The sequence below is a fragment of the Chlorocebus sabaeus genome, chromosome 9 (assembly GCF_047675955.1).
Source record: "Chlorocebus sabaeus isolate Y175 chromosome 9, mChlSab1.0.hap1, whole genome shotgun sequence".
Lineage (NCBI taxonomy): Eukaryota > Metazoa > Chordata > Mammalia > Primates > Cercopithecidae > Chlorocebus > Chlorocebus sabaeus.
This window is the reverse complement of record NC_132912.1, coordinates 78,204,234-78,221,042: the sequence shown is the minus strand read 5'-3', so window position 1 is coordinate 78,221,042 and position 16,809 is coordinate 78,204,234. Positions and strand designations below refer to the sequence as shown.

General features: G+C 40.0%; 2 protein-coding genes across 3 annotated transcripts in view; one reads left to right on the top strand and one right to left on the bottom strand.

Annotated features, from left to right (window-relative positions):
- LOC119627931 (uncharacterized) overlaps positions 1–295 on the bottom strand; it is a 34,942-nt gene extending 34,647 nt beyond the window's left edge. Inside the window, exon 1 of the mRNA XM_038009181.2 lies at positions 39–295. Coding sequence (XP_037865109.2) covers positions 39–87 — 49 coding nt within the window. The 5' untranslated portion in view covers positions 88–295. The remainder of the gene's footprint in view (positions 1–38) is intronic.
- Positions 1–16,809, top strand: part of ZNF365 (zinc finger protein 365) — a 28,041-nt gene that overhangs the window by 502 nt on the left and 10,730 nt on the right. For both annotated transcript variants that reach the window (XM_007963325.3, XM_007963326.3), the window contains exons 2-3: positions 1,343–2,098; positions 13,531–13,711. In XM_007963325.3, coding sequence (XP_007961516.1) covers positions 1,356–2,098; positions 13,531–13,711 — 924 coding nt within the window. In that variant the 5' untranslated portion in view covers positions 1,343–1,355. The remainder of the gene's footprint in view (positions 1–1,342; positions 2,099–13,530; positions 13,712–16,809) is intronic.

Genomic DNA, 16,809 nt, shown 5'->3' with positions numbered 1-16,809 from the left:
CATTGCCCCCCTAGAATCCTGACTTCCCCTTTCTTTACCTCTTGCCAGCGTCTTTGGCCCTGTGCTGAGCCAGGGTTTGCATCTCATTCCCAGAAAACCAGTGGTTAAACACCCTGGTGTACCCAGCACAGGGAGAGGTTACCCTCTCTGGGGGCCAAAGGCTTCACCTAGAAGCCTTGCCCGCCTCGCTACCTGGGGACTATTTGCACCTCTGCTTTTGAAGAGGTTGAGGATTCTTTTCACCCAAAGACCCCAGCTGGGCTCCCTCATTTTGGGTCCAATGCTTGTTACATTTAAGTAGAAACCATTCATGGAAGAATAGAAGATATGCACTGCTTGCAGAATTGGGTTGCCAACAGTCATCTGTTGCTAGGGTGAAGATAATAAATTCCTACAAGGAAACCAGAACTTCCTGTTATTAAGAGAGTATGCTGATACCTACCTGGTTCACACATTGACCATCCCTAGAGGTTGTCATATAAAATAGCATCTGAGACAAGACAAATCCATCCAGAACCCTCTATGATAATAAAAATCTTGGCCATGGCCCCACTTATGTCAAATGGTATTTGACACATTGGGTCCCCAGGTTTCAGGAAAACTCACGTATGAAGTCTATTATTGTTATGATAAGCACTTTGGTTTATGTCATCACAGCAATACTTGAAGGAAAAAATGGCAAAAATTTCAGGGTGAAAAATGTTCAGCTGATTGTAGGCTTAATGCCACTGTGCATGGCTTGAGTAATCTTTCCTGTGCTTGAGGATAGGTCCCGAGCTTGCTGTCTTAGGACCCATTTTGACAATTCATGTGAGTTTTCATATATTCTTGTGTTCACGCATCTCGGATTGTATCCTTAAAATGGGACACGGTTTTGCATTTAGTGTGCCAAATTCAGGAGGGCAGGAAACTTGAATTCCACTTCTGGATCTACCACTTTCCATCTGACCTTGGATTAATGGCTTTACTTCCTTGCTCCAGTGTTCTCATCTGTGAAGAGGGGATGTTACTCACCTTTTTGATTCTAGGTAGGAGATGGCAAACTTTTTCTGTAAAAGCAGTAAATATTTTAGCTTTTAGGAGCAGAATCTCAGTCTCAGTTACCACTGCCATTTTGGTTTACAATAAATAATACAGAAATTGATACAGCAGCAGTAAATAATGCAGAAATTGATGTGGATGGATTTGGCCCATGGGCTGTAGGTTTTAATTGCAACATGAAATATTCTATGCAAAAGTCACTTGAAACCAAAAAACCTCTGCTGTCATGGAGATAAGTAGCAATCATTTTAGTAGTGTGCCTTTCAGCAGACATGTAAACTACCTATTTTCCCCCTCCCAGGACTTTTAGAGTAATGCAACAGAAGGCTTTTGAGGAAAGCAGATATCCCTGGCAGGAGTCCTTTGAGAATGTTGCTGTGTGCCTGCCATTCCGCTGCCCGAGGTGTGGAGACCATACCAGATTTAGAAGCTTGTCATCCTTGAGGGCCCATCTGGAGTTCAGTCACAGCTACGAAGAAAGAACCCTCTTGACAAAATGCAGTGTCTTTCCATCCCTCAAAGACACAGACCTAGTCACTTCCTCAGAACTCCTGAAACCAGGAAAACTGCAGAGCAGTGGCAACGTGGTAAAGCAGAAACCGAGCTATGTTAACTTGTACAGCATTTCACATGAACATTCCAAGGACAGGAAGCCATTTGAGGTGGTGGCAGAGAGGCCTGTGTCCTATGTGCAGACCTACACTGCCATGGACCTCCGTGCAGACTCGCTGGATGGGCCACGGTCCGGTCCCGGACTGCCCACCTCAGACACTAAAGCTTCTTTCGAGGCACATGTCAGAGAAAAATTCAATCGAATGGTTGAGGCTGTGGATAGGACCATTGAGAAGAGAATTGATAAACTCACCAAAGAGTTGGCCCAGAAAACTGCGGAACTATTGGAAGTTCGGGCAGCTTTTGTGCAACTGACTCAGAAAAAGCAGGAAGTTCAGAGACGAGAGCGGGCCCTGAACAGACAGGTGGACGTGGCCGTGGAAATGATAGCTGCACTGAGGCAACGCCTGACAGAATCAGAGGAGGAGCTTCTTAGGAAAGAAGAGTAAGTGCTGCTGACAGGGGATGCTAACCCCATTGCTTTAAGCAGCACCCCAATCCCCGTACAAACAAATGCTAAGCAAGGTTGATTTTTGCTATTTGCAGGTGCCTTGATTGCATTTCTTATTGATATAGTTGATCCAGGAGGCAAAGGGCTTTGATATCATTTACCCTCTGTGTGCATGGTCTGCAACCCAGCAACAAAGTCAAATATCTAATTCCTTCTCAGCTGGGAATTTGTAAACTACAGATAATGTTTTTAGAGAGAAGACTAGCATAGCCTAGCCATGGCGGGGGATCCATTCCTAGCACCAAATGGCGTGCAAGGGTGAGTTGAATGGGAAGGCAGAAAGAGTGAGCTGAGTGAGCTCATCTTCTTGACAGTTTCTGTATTATAAAGTCAGTAGGGCAAGATGCTGTCTTAAGTTCAAAAACATTCCTCCAGTATAAATAAGTTTGGTTTATTTGCCATGTTGTATTATCTGCCCAGATTAATTAAATGTTAGTAGCTGAGAATCCATTTAATTTAATTTATATTTGGGAGAAGCAGACATTAGGAAACCTAGAGGAAAGACTTTCTGATATTGTTGTACTTCTATGATTTAAGTTTGAGACTTGACTTTTTGGAAAATGACATATATCAGATTAAGTGTTGCCCACTTGCAAAGAGTTGAGATTGGTTTTCACAAGTTGTAGATCATAGAAGCTATTGCTTGAGAAATCATCATACTTAGAGAAGCATTTCCTTATCAGTAAGTATAAATTTAACCCAAACTAGAAAAGTATACATAACAAGTCAGTGTATTTCTCAAATGCAGAATGTCAGATTTCGTTTTAAATAGAGGCTTAGAAATTCATGGAATCAAAGGACATTAAAATTGATGGAGTATAACATCCTAGAAGGTAGGTTTCCAAATAATTTGAGTTCTATTATAGAGATTGATTTAATGTCATCCTTTCTTTGCCCTCTGGTACTCTTCTATTTTGTGTTGTCTCTTAAAATGTAATAATTAAAACTTCCTGAGACACTCCATAGATTAAAGAGATCTTACTTGCTATCACGTAAATGCTTACATTCTACCTTGAAGGGAAGCCTAGACATTTTTCGTTCAGGCGAGAGATTTTTTAAATTACGTAGTTAGGATGAATTTGAATCAGCCTCTGACTTGCTTTGCTCCTAGGGAAATAATCTCTAATGAAAAATGTTTCCCTTTCGGTTTCTGGTGTTTCCTGGTGGGAAGTTAGTGTCTAGACCCATTAATGGCCACCAGGGTGACCTGCACCGTGCTGTTGAAACAAGGGCAGATGTGGTTACTCTATGCGTTAAGAGAGACCTAGAATTAAATTTGAAAATTTTTGCTTCATTCAAGAGCAGTGAGTTTAAAAGGCAACCAAATTAATTTTTTGAACTTATTTATTTATTGTATTTTACTTATTAATTACACAAGTAATAATGAACATGAGATCTGGAGTAGTAGTTGCCTGGAGTGATGGGTTCAAAAATGCTTAATTGTTAAACATATCTGACTAAATAACAGTGGGCTATGCATGGGTCAGTTACATGTTATGGTTAATCCAAATCTGCCACCTGAGCACCAGCTGAAAAACTAATACATGGAAAAACTTGAATAGGACAGAATTATATGTGTAAAAATAGCTTCTCCAATCCAAGCACATCCTATCCTATCCTTCAGAGACAGCCACTGTTAAGTTCCGTAAATGTCCTTCCAGACCTTTCCTGTGTGCCTACAATTGTACACACACAGATTCCATTTTTTCTAAATGAAATCGTGACACATACTGTTCTGCCGCTTACACATTGAATTATTTTCGTTTTTAATATAATAGATTTCAGGCATCTTTTGTTTACTAACTATAGAACTATACTACTCTTTTTGACTGTTGTGTAGTATTCCATGGTATGGATGCATCATGATCCATTTAACCAGTTTGCTATTGATGAATACATAGTTTTATTCCATTTTCCCAGTATTAAAAATAGTGCCTTGGTTATTATCCCCATACATGTTTGTTCACATTTTTGTGAGTATACCTGAGGATAAATTACGAGTTGATTTTTTTTTTTGAGACAGAGTTTCACTCTGTCACCCAGGCTGGAGTGCAATGGTATGATCTTGGCTCACTGCAACCTCTGCCTCCCAGGTTCAAGCAATTCTGCCTCAGCCTCCCAAGTAGTTGGGGTTACAGGCACCCACCACTGCACCCAGCTATTTTTTTGTATTTTTAGTAGAGACGGGGTTTTGCCATGTTGGCCAGGCTGGTCTTGAACTCCTGACCTCAGGTGATCTACTGAAGATTACAGTCGTAAGCCACCGAAGTGCTGAGATTACAATCATAAGCCACCGTGCCCGGCCACAAGGTGATTTTTATATGTCATTTTTGGACCAATAGATAAAAGCAATGATATTTAAAAAAAAAGAAAAAGTATTTTAAATAAAAGTGCAGGGAAATTGCCTTAAAGTTTTAAACATAAACCAAGTCTTCATTTTTTTGAAACATTCATTTGGGCCAGTCCCATCAGTTTCTATATTCAGGTCTAAAATAGTCACTCTTTCTGTACATAAAATGGGACTGAAAGAGTCTTGTTTCCGGGGAGGACACTGGAGCTCTTGGTCTAAGAATGGGACTATGGACAGCGCCCTCAGTGTCTGCAGCGTCTAGCCTCCCCACCCCCACGCCCCTGCCCTCTGAATGGGGATGCAGAAGGAGCTGCCCACCTGTCACACTGTTAATACTGGGTTGATTTGACTGCATCTGCCTAGCTGGGCGGTGGGTGCCTCTTCCATCCTAACCGCTACCTCAGAGAGCTGTGCCTTCCACCAAAGAGTTGGCCTTTTAGATAAGGGAAGGCCCTATTTTGCCAAGAACCATACCAGGAGTTGTGCGCCCCTGCCAAACACTTCCACATGAGCTCCCTAGGCCCATTTGTGAGAGAAAGTAGGTTGTTAACAGTCTCATTCACAATTGACTTACACTCCAGGGACCCTGGGAAACACAGATAGTAGATATGGTTTCAAAAAAAGTAAACATCTATTATTTAAAATTCACATAAGCTTCTTTTGCTTATGGATTTTTTCCTTCAACTTTTAAAATCCTTTCTTTCAAGTTAAAATAAAAGGCCCAAAGGCTGCTTCTGCCCTGAGGCCATCTATAGGCTGAATCAGCCAGATTGCAGAAGTTGTACATATATGCTCATAGCGGAGGAGGTTGTCTGAATGGAGAATACACTTGACCTTTGAACGACTCAGGTTTGAACTGTGCAGTTCCACTTAAATGCAGAGGTTTTATTGTCTGTGCCACCACTGAGACAGCAAGACCAACCTTTCTCTTTCTCCTCCTCCTTTACAATGATCCATTTCCATTTAATGAGTAGTAAATTTATTTTCCTTATGATAATCTTAATAACATTTTCTTTAGCTTACTTTGAGAATCAGGTATGTAACACATGTAACATACAAAATCTGTGTTAATCATTTGTTTATGTTTTCAGTAAGGCTTCTGGTCAGCAGTAGGCTATTAGGAGTTAAGTGTTTGGAGAGTCAAAAATTATACTTGGATTTTCAACTGCATAGGAGATTGGTTCACCTAATTCCCTGCATTGTTCAAGGGTCAACTATTTTGCACTTTTATACTGGTCGGTCTCATTGTATCCCCGTAGAAGGTATCTGCAGGTTTTGGAGTGCAAACCCAGGAGAGAAGTTGCTCATTGTCTTGACAAAGTCAGTGTAACTTAAAAGTTCTAGTGAAACAGGTATTTACTTATTGAAGAGTATTCAGAGCTGTTGGGTAGTGCTGCCTGTGATCAGGTAAATCAATCCTGGAAACATTGCGGTAAGGCATCCCTAACAAGAAAGGATGGAATTAGTAGCTAGGTTGCTGGCTGAGTTGGTCCCATGGGGTTTGGAAAATTTGAGTGTAATAAAAGTAATACAGAATTTACATATATACTTTTCTGCAATATGGTTGAAAAGTCCTGACTGAACATCAGTAATGTGCCCAATGCTGTGCGAGGTGTGTGAGGGGGAACATAAAATGCTTGCTGTCTTTCCCTAAAGTGTCTGTGCTCTGTATAGGAAGAATAAGGGATACCCACGAACATGCAAGGGGAGTTTTGAGAAATGCCTCAATATAAGCCACAGTTTCGAGTTGGTAATACATTAGAGAACAGATTTTTCTGTGTGGAGAGGCCACACTGAGGAAATGAGGAGGAAAGGCTGAATTTGCACTGATGGCCAGAAGAGAGTGACCTTGAAGGGGCATCAGGGAGGGCTGCTAGAGATGGCCTCTGGGTAGACCATGTGATTTCTGATTTGAGAACCAGAAGGTTGCCCCTGTTTCCTGTAGGATAACACACTCATTTTATACATGCTGAAAATAAGGCCCAGAGCAGGGGAATGACTTGCCCAAGGATAGAGATTTAGTAGCAAAGCTGAACCTGGAATCCAATTTCTCTGTCTCTCTGCTGAGTGCTTTTTCCATTAGTTCACTGTGTCCCAGCCAGACTCCTGAAAATGTGATTTTTTTTCCCCAAAGCGTCAAGACTTATGTAATACTGAATGTGGCCCATTTTGCATGGGCTTACTTCTTTGCTATTTTGAGAGGACTGCCATGGTGACATCATTTATTTTTCTGATGTGATTAAAGAAAATGTCAGCTGGCATCTGAGGTGTAGGGAGGCAGGGGAAGGGTGGCATCATCAGTGTGGTCATGATATTAAGCTTCCAGAACACCCAGTCCAGGGCTTTTCACTTGACTCTCAGATGTCTTTGTTTAATCGGGGTAGGGCTTTTGCCACTGCTAGGCTTTGATCTCAATGAGAGGCCTCTTTGTGATTCCGTCTCTAATCTCCATCCTACTCCCTTGCAGGCAGTGACACATAGAATCTGTTTCCCTTTCTCCTTCATCATTTGCCTCATTCCAGCCTAAAGCCATGCAGAAGACAAATCTTTATGAGTGTTTGCTGAGCAGCAGATACTGATCTAGGTTCCGACCATGGGATGGTAAACCAAGTGCGTCCAGTTCCTGCCTTCATGGACCTTATAAACCAGAAGGGAAAACTGACGTTAAACAGGTCATTAGGGGGTGTGACAAAAGAGACATGGAGGGGTTGGCCTGAGCTAGGTAATGCCCATTTAGGTTTTTATCCAGAACTGACCTTGGAACGCTGGCCTTTAAAAGGCAAATCTGATTTGGTAACTTGCTTTGCACGACTAAATCCTCTTGCCATTTAATTCATTCCCATTTTTTGATCAGCTAAAGCAGTGACTAGGCAATGTAGTGTCCAGACTGATTCACAGCTAGGAAGCAGGCCAAGAAAAACATCACATTGGATATAGAGGTCAGTGGTGTGGAGAAGGGTCTGTTTGCTCCACATTGTTGGTTTGTGCATATAAATGGGGTCCCCTCTTTTCAGGCTGTGTTCCTTGCAGACTTACAAACTCATACAGAATAAACGAGGTGTCAAGCATACCCTCTCAGTGTTGGCACATGGTAAAATTCAGAAACCCAGGAAAGTTTTCGATTTCTGTCTCTGCATATTCTCTTTTCTCCACTCCCCTGCCGCCTACCACATCCCCACTCTACGCCCTTGGGACTCAGAATATAGTATTGGTCAACTTACAACCAATGAGAATAGTTTGATTTTCTCATTAGAGTTAAGGGCCAAGAAGAGTAGAGATGGGCCATGCCTCCAGACGTGCAGTTGTTGCAGATTCAGGCCTGTGGTGCCCCAAAGAGAGGGCAGGAGCTGACTCTGTGCTATGGGTTTGCAGCCAAGCTCCCTGTGCTCGGAGGTGGTCGACTCCTGCTTTGGGATTTGCCTTGTGGTTGACATTATGGTCTGTCTGAGGTGCTCTGTGATCAATAGCTAGACTATTTTTAGCCAGAGGTATTTTTACCATTTCATATTCCTCTGAAGAGGTTCATAAATCAGTCATGTAAAACGAAATTTAAATAACTTGGTGGAGCTTTGCCTTTGGGAGGAGAAGCTGATGTTAAAGTGTTTAAGAATAGAAGAGAGGCATCAGTTTTAGATCCCACCCCCTATTCCTGTAGGAGGTACCCGTAGGTTACTCATTGGTTTGATGCTCCAGTACTTGTCTGGAAAAGGAAAATAGAAACTTAAGGATATCTGTGTTGGTTAACGATTTTCAAGTAGAGATATAGTTGCACATTTCATGCATTCAGCAGAAATGCATTAATCCTGTATTGTGTGCTGGGCTCAGGTTAGGTGCAGGGGGTACCTGCAGACAGTGAAGGAGCACACAAGGTCCCGAACTCACTGATTTTGTGGTCAAATGGGGAAATGGCACACTGGTTCATTGTGATGTGCATGGTGATAGGGTACAAACTTCTGTGGAAAACACAGTAGGCCATGTCATGTACACCTGGACGTGTGTCTGAGAATACTCCCTGGCAAGAGAGTCTGAGGTTAGAGGAATAGTTAATTGATAATTAATTGTGGGGGCTTTGGAAGAGGAGGAGGAATGACCCTGGCAGAGAGAACAGCATATCCAAAAGTAAGCATGGCTCAGTGCAAAAAATGAAGGAAGTTAAAATAGACGTAAGAAATGGTTTGTGGATAGTAGATTATAATAGATGATAGGATCAGCGTGTTGTCACTCATTAAAATGCATAGTTCAATGCCTATGCAAAATTGCAGTGAGCACCACAGTGTGCGAACACATATTTCCATTAATCTCTGCACATGCTTCTAGGGTGTCTTGGTCACATGATAGCATGTCTTTGATTTTTCTGAATTAACCTGTCTTTAACCCATCTCAGAAGAAGTAACAGAGGATTCCATCTGTAAAAAATGAAATAATAATATCTATTTTTCAGACCATATGGTCCTCCCGTAAATGAATGAATGCATGTGTGAATGGATATATTTTCTAACTGAAGGTTTGGCTCTCTGGAAAGGACTTTTTCACTCATTGCTCCTCTTCTACTGTGTTGGTTTCTGGATACCTGTCAGTCTGACAGATTTCCAGATCTAGAAATCATTCTGCATCATAATGAGCTTCAAGGTCAGTTTCTTATGTTGTACTGGTATTTTTTTTTTTAGTGTCAAATATTGCTTTAAATTAGCGTGTTTTCTACTGAAGACTAAAACCTCAGATTTAATAATATTTGGCCTTTTTTTTTTTTTTAAATGAAGAAGAAGTCAAAGATGGGGCTGGAAGTGGCTTAGAATCAGTTAAATTTCCCCAGCACTCGTCGGCACCCACACCCTGATTGAGTTTCACTCAGGTTGGCCCTTATCTTCTCATCTGGCCTTCCAGCTTTCACACTGTATTCTGAGTCACAGGGTTGAGAACCAGAAATAAAACCACACAAGTCTTCTACTGTTCTGTCCGATAGCATCATATTACTCTTCTTCTTAGTCACATTTAACTAGCTTTGTAATTACGTGTTTATTTCAGTATTTCCTTCTTTCATTGTTTGACTCTCTCACTACATGTATCCATTATATGCTAACGTAAATAACATATTTTTATGAAAAATAACTGTTTTCCCAAAAATAATTTAGTGAAAAGAGCGGTATTGTTTTAAAAGTTTATGTGTGGCTTCATAGAAGGCAGCTGGACTTTGGTAGTTCCACATTCAGTCTGTTGCAAATTTGTTGTTTTGGTTGAAACAGATAAAGAAAATCTAGTCTCCCACAGATACGTAGTAGGAAAATGGAGGGGTATTTTAATAGCCTTCTCAGATAATCGTGGATATTTTGCTTTGATGCTGTGCCAAATGTGACAGTTGGTAGTTTCTTCAAGAGTCATTGCAATGTGGGATCTGAAACTGTATCAGTGAACGTTTTGTACTTTCTTACCTTGAAATCTATTGGTCTGTCTTGCACTTTGAATGGATATTTAATTGTTTGGAGTGTAATTATGAAAGACGTTACAAATGCAATGTGTTTAACCCCTTTTCTTTTCCATTCAGAAAAACCCCAAGATTCTATGGGGAAATAAGAGGTGGTTCTGGATATTCATCCAGACTGAACAGGATGTAAATGAAATGTGGATCTGAGATGTACATACATGATTTCCACAATTAGTCACTTGGTTTTGATACCTTTTTCATCTAACAAAGATACCCTATACAATCTCAGTATGATGAACTCCAGTCTTTGTCTTGTGTTTAACCTGTTTTTTAAAACAAAATCATAGTATACCATCAAGCTTGTTTTAACTGTTTTCTTTTTTTTTTCCACCTTAGTTAATGTAATACATCTACAAACTGAAATTAGGTTAGCAGTTTGTGCCAGGTTGGTTGAAAAATACAGAGGGTATTAACTTCTCAGCTTCAGGGCACAAGATAATTGGTTGAGAGAAGTTAGAAAAAAGATCCTTCTTTTCTATAACATGGCATAACATTCCGGGAGCGTATTAAAATTAATATTAAAAATTAATATTATCAGCATTAATGTTAATTTTTAAAAGTTTCATATGGAACCACTGGTAAAATATTATGTGATTTAAAAATACAGCCACAATCATAAAAGGTGTTGCATTCAAATTTGTTCTCTTGCTTTTGTGATGCTAATCCCCTGAGATTAAGCCATCAAATGTTGCCATCTTTGCATATGCTAGACTGCATAGCATGAGAGTCCTGGAATAGCAAATGTGCACAGAGATAAAAGACAGGAAAAAATATACTGGATATTGACAGTAGTTACTTCTAAGTGGTGGGATTTTGGGTCATTTTTAATATCTTCCTTGTCCTTTATAAACATTAATTACAACAAATACTTATTCAATATTGTGTGTCAAACACAATTGTGTTGAGTGCTGGACTTAGAACAGAGAACAAAAGCTGATTCTGTCCCTGCCCAGTTGAGTCTTCCAAAAGGTCAATTTTTATATTTTCCTTAATATATGTGAACGATTTCCATAATAAGACATAGGAAATATCGACCAAAATGAATTTTTTAAAATGGTACTTTCTTTTTTTAACTTTTGATTGTTTGCCCTGTAAGTACAGTTTGGAGTGATATTTAGTTATCCTAAATATCACCCAGGAAACCTCTACAACAGACTTGTAGAAATTTGGATTCTCAGACACCAAATGAATTGAAGCCTTAATGTTGGAAATAAGAAGTATTTTCCTGTGGTGCATTTCCAGAATACTCCATCCCAAAGGACCTAAATCATAAGCAAGAACCACGAAAGGGCTGGGGATGCATTCACATGGGCCCACCACTCCTTTGCTGCTAGTTAAGGTTTGTGGCTCAGGTAGGAGACAGATCAAAGTGAATGACGGTAGGGCTTAAAAATTGGCTTGTGTTCATGGCCTGAATAATGAAGACCTTGAAAAGTACACATCTATGTAGCCCTATGGAGGGCTAATATGGAAACATCTGGAAATAAACTTGAAACTTGATGATTAAAAAAATTCTTTTCCAGAGGGACTCTTATTTCTTGTGTGTGGATATTTCTTAGCTACTGAAAGATGATGGAATTATTATGGAGTTAGGGTTTATGTTTGATCCTGGATAGGAAACTAGAAAAGACAGGGGCTGGTATCACTAGCATTTCTTTGAGTGAATCATTATTAGAGCCAACCTGTTATCTGTTTTTATAAATATGTAATTCCCAAAGTTTCGTAGGGATGTGTGATTCTATAGGAAGTGTCAGAATAAGTTTCAGTATGGCCAAGTGTGGCGTAATATATTTGTGAGAGAAAAATCATGACTAATTGTAAAAGTGGCACACTGACTGGTAGTACAGAAGAAAAGAGCTGGAAGTCACTACCAGTTGTTTTGCAAAGATCTTATGTAAAACTCTGACTTCCTGAACCAGACTTCCCTGAAGTTCTACTCTCAAGAGAATTATAGAACTCAGTGGAAAATAAAGATCAAGTGGAGGTTGAGAAGATGCAGAGAAGCCAATGAATTTAATTGACTGTCTAGAACAACTGAATGAGGTTAGATAAACAAAAATTAGCATTCACGAATCAAAATTGAAAGAGCTGAAAGGACAGAAAGTAGAGTCTTTAGAATCTTGGGTAAGTTAAACATGGCAAAAACAATGAGAGGACGTTCCTTGAAGATTGAGAGAGATTTTGGAGGTGCCTAAAGGAAGGACTACCCAACGGATAGTAAAATTATGGAACTCATTAGCTCCAGGGGGACTGGCAGAACATACAAGGGTGATGACTAAAAGGATATTCATGGCTTCTTATTAAGTGAAGACAATATGGTGGAGAGAACTCTGGCAATATACACCTATTCATAGTGGTGATTACTGGGTCCTCGGCCTGGGAAAGAGGGTGGGGAGAGAGGAGAATTGAGAGTTGAGGGCAAGGTAGGAAAAGAAGGAAAACTGTGTGTGTATGTGTGCTTGGGTGGGTGTGTTTGGGGATGAGTGTGATGCTCATGAGGATGGCTAACAAGATAATGGTGGTGGTCTCAGGATAATGGAGTTTCAAGTGATCTTTCCTTTTTTATATTTCTAATGAGTTATTTGAATTTTTTAAATAAAGAGCTTATTTATAAATCAGAAAAAAATACTATTTTCATATTTCCATTAAAAATGAAAGCAAAATATAAGATGCTAAGAAAGTTATTAGAATTTTTCTGCATTTGTAATCTACTTGTGAATTATGTAGTTGAAGTATTTTGCTCAGCTTCTTATGAGAAGGCAACCCATGCATTGCTTCTCTTATGTCAGCATTAGAATAGTTTTCCTGGTGGTCTTTGGGTTGACCTCATGGTAGCTGTATGGGCTGTTTTGTTCTTAGCTGAAAAATGTACTTTTGGACAAGATGACTCATTTGCTGTGCTGTTTTGGTGCTCAGCTTGGTCTCTTGCTCCTATACTTTCTCTCCCTTAGAGTTTTCTCTCTCAATCGCCAGACTTTAAAAATCCAAGTCAGAGCTTGTCTTAAAAACAATGCATCCAATGGTTTCCTATCTCATTTGTAATAAAACCGGAAGTCTCACAGTGACCTGTGAGGCCCTACCTGGCTCCCTCCTCCATATAACCCCTTACTGTACCTCATACCCATCTGCATGTCCCTGGTTTGCTCTTCCTAAACACCTGCATGGCTTCTTCCTCAGGTCTCCGTTCAAATGTCACCCCATTCAAAAAGTCGTTTCTAACTTTGCTTTTTAAAGTATTATTCACTCCTTTCCTTCCTCTGTCACTGTCCCCTTGCACCCAGTTTCAATTTTCTTAGCACTTATGACCATCTGACATATATTTATTTGTATGTTTTATGGTGACTATCTTCTTCTATTAAAATACAGTCTCTAAATGTAATCACTAAGAGGTGATCACCTCTCTCGTCACTGCCATGGAGTACTACTGCCTAGGGTGGTAACTGACAAATAGTAGGCACTCAATAAATATGTGTTGAATGAGTGAATTCCTTGCCTCATATTTCCATTTTGTGTTCTGACATTTCTGCCTTACAGAGAAGTTGTCACATTCAACCATTTCCTGGAAGCGGCAGCTGAGAAGGAGGTTCAAGGGAAAGCCCGGCTCCAGGACTTTATTGAGAATCTGTTACAGCGGGTAGAACTGGCAGAGAAGCAGCTCGAGTACTATCAGAGCCAGCAGGCCTCTGGCTTTGGCCGTGACCTCAGTGGGCACGTGGTGAGTCACCCTGGACCGGCCACCAAGTGTAAGGTTGCTGTGGTTGGTGAGAATGGGCTGAGGACAGAGAAAAGGGAGCTGGGTGACTTGCAGGGACTCTCTAAACATCGTTTGAGAGTATTGCCTGGGCCATGCCTATATTGTGGAAATGTTACCCGGGAGTCCAGGACGCCTGGAAATAAGGTAAATGCTGCATGTGCCGTTTCCAGTCCCTCTTCACCCTCCCACTCCACACCATGCTGGGTTGGTAGAAATATATATATATTTTTAAATTTGTAAAATAGATGAAGTATCCAAAGAAATCATTCATTTCAATTTTGTGTTCAAGTAGCTCAGAAGTTATTATCATGTTTTGGAGCTCTTCAAGAGAATCTTATGAATTCAGTAAAGTAAAATCAAACCACATACACATTTTTTTTCCTTAATAGGGAGGCAAACACTGTTCAACAGTCTCTACAGGTTAAAATTCTTCATACAGGTTTTCAAAAAGACTGAAAGATTCACAGGTGATAGTTCTAGGTTAGATTCCTGCATACAGTTTTGCATATAGTTTCAGGAGTTTAAGAAATGCCTAGAGCCCAGATGAGATCCCTGGATATGGATAAAGGTCCAGGTTCTCATAAGTGGCTTGATCAGGATTCCCTTGGTCTCATTGGAGGGCAGAGGGAGGTACAAATAACCATACTCTGGGTCGGCAGGGGGGCGGGGGCAGGTAGTCATGTCTGCCCTCTCTCCAGTTCCCTACAACAAAGCCAAGGAAAGAGTTTTGGATGCCCCAAAGCAGTTTATTTATAATATTTCCATTACTTATTGAACTTTATTTATGCTTACTTCCTTCCTAGAAGATTTTTAAATGATTTTTTTCTTACTGCTTCCACCCCCGCAGCAAATGGGCTCTATTATAAGGAAAAGAAAAATAGGCAACAACATTTATGCTGATCAAAAGATTAGCAAGGTTGCTACTGGTTGATTAAAAAGTTTACTTAGAGCTTTCTGGAAGCCAGGGTGAAAAGGCAACATGATTAAATAATAAAGCTAATTGTCCAGAAGAAGGAATGAGATGAAAGGCAGGTGGATAAAAGAAGGAACAGCAGAGAGGAAGGATGGAAAGAAATGAAGAAATCTTACATGGTGCTTGCTGTAATCATATACACTTGGCCTTAGCGCAGCTCAGTGATATAAGCCCCAGAACTTTCCAGAACAAAAAGAGACTGGAAGGAAGTGTGTTACATCTGTGAGGTTTCAGGCACTATATTCAAAGCAGTCTCATCCATGTAACATATTTATTATTTTCTGGGTGGATGTCTGTGGTCTTCTACGTGAAATGCTTCTGAGGGGGAAGTCACGTCACACCTTGATCCCTCTCCGTTGCCTCCTTGGGAAACCATGAGAGTGTCCAGCCTTGACTAGCTGTGGCTGGAGGGACTATCTGAGCCTCTTTCTGCCATCTTCTTTCATCCTGCCCTCTCAAGAGAGGGTTGGGGCATCAGCTTATGCCTGATGTGAGGTGAAAAGGCCTGAAAATACCTGGCTTCCAGTTTATTCTTACCCTGCTTCTAACTGGGCAAGATAGTTGGTCTTTGTGGGCCTGTAGTTCTTCTGTAAAATGAAGGGGTTGGATTCAGTGCTTTCTAAGTTGTTTTGGCCTCTTAACTTATCTGAGCATCACCTGACTTTGATGGTTAGGAATTCTAAAATTAAAATGTAGCATTGACACTTTCATATTTAGAATTATAAGTCATCCGGAGCTAAGAAATGTATGAAATCTTCCAATACTCAGCCAAGAGGAATCTCAAAGAGAGGAAACAATGGAGGGCAAGGAGGAAGAAAGGAAGCCCATTCATTCTCTCTTTTAAAATTGTTTTTGCTCACCTCTTTTGTAGTTTATTTTTTTGGCTTGAAAGTTGAACATTTTTTAAAGAGACATAGCCAGTCATTATTTCTCATCAAGCCAAATACTGTAATCAAAAGTTGGGTAGCATTTTGGCTCTTCTAGTTAGATATGTACATGCAAGATTATATCCAGTTGTGTTGCTTGACAATGTGACACGTTCTAAAAAATATGTGGTTGGGCAATTTTGTCATTGTGTGAACATCATGGAGTGTATTTACACAAACCTGCATGGTATAACCTACTACGTGCCTAGGCTATATGGTTTGGCCTATTACTCCCAGGCTATAAACCTACACAGCATGTTACTGTACTGAATGCTGTAGGTGATTGGAGCACAATGATAAGTATTTATGTATCTAAACAGAGAAGAAGAGAAGGCACAGTAAAAATATGATATTATAAAAGGTAAGAAATGGTATAGCTGTATAGGGCGTTTAACATGAATGGAGCTTGCAGGATTGGAATTTGCTCTGGGTGACACAGTGAGTGTCTGGTGAGTGAATGTGAATGCCTAGGACTTTACTGTACACTACTGTAGACTTTATGAACACTGTACACTTAGGCTACACTAAATTTGTTTAAAACTTTTCTTTCAATAATAAATTAACCTTAGCTTACTATAAAATTTTTACCTTATAGACTTTTAAATTGTTTTTTAATTTTTTGACTCTTTTGTAATAACCGCTTAAAACATAAACATTATATAGAAGTACAACAATATTTTCTTTTTTAAATTTTTTTTATTTTTTAATTTTTGATTTCTTTTGGTTTTGGGGGAACAGGTGGTGTATGGTTACATGAATAAATTATTTAGTGGTGATTACTAAGATTTTGGTGCACCCATCACCCGAGTAGTGTACACTGTACCCAATTTGTAGTCTTTTATCTCTCACACCCCTCCCACCCTTTCCTCCTCCACCCCTTCCCCGAGTCCTCAAAGTCCATTGTATCATTCTTCTGCCTTTGCATTCTCATAGCTTAGCTCCCACGTATGAGTGAGAACATACATTGTTTGGTTTTCCATTCCTGAGTTATTTCACTTAGAATAATGGTCTCCAATTCCATCCAGGTTGCTGAGAATGTCATTATTTCTTTCCTTTTTATGGCTGAGTGGTAGTCCACAGTACATATAAACCACAATTTCTTTATCCACTAGTTGATTAATGGGCATGGGCATTTGGGCTGGTTCAATATTTTTTCATTT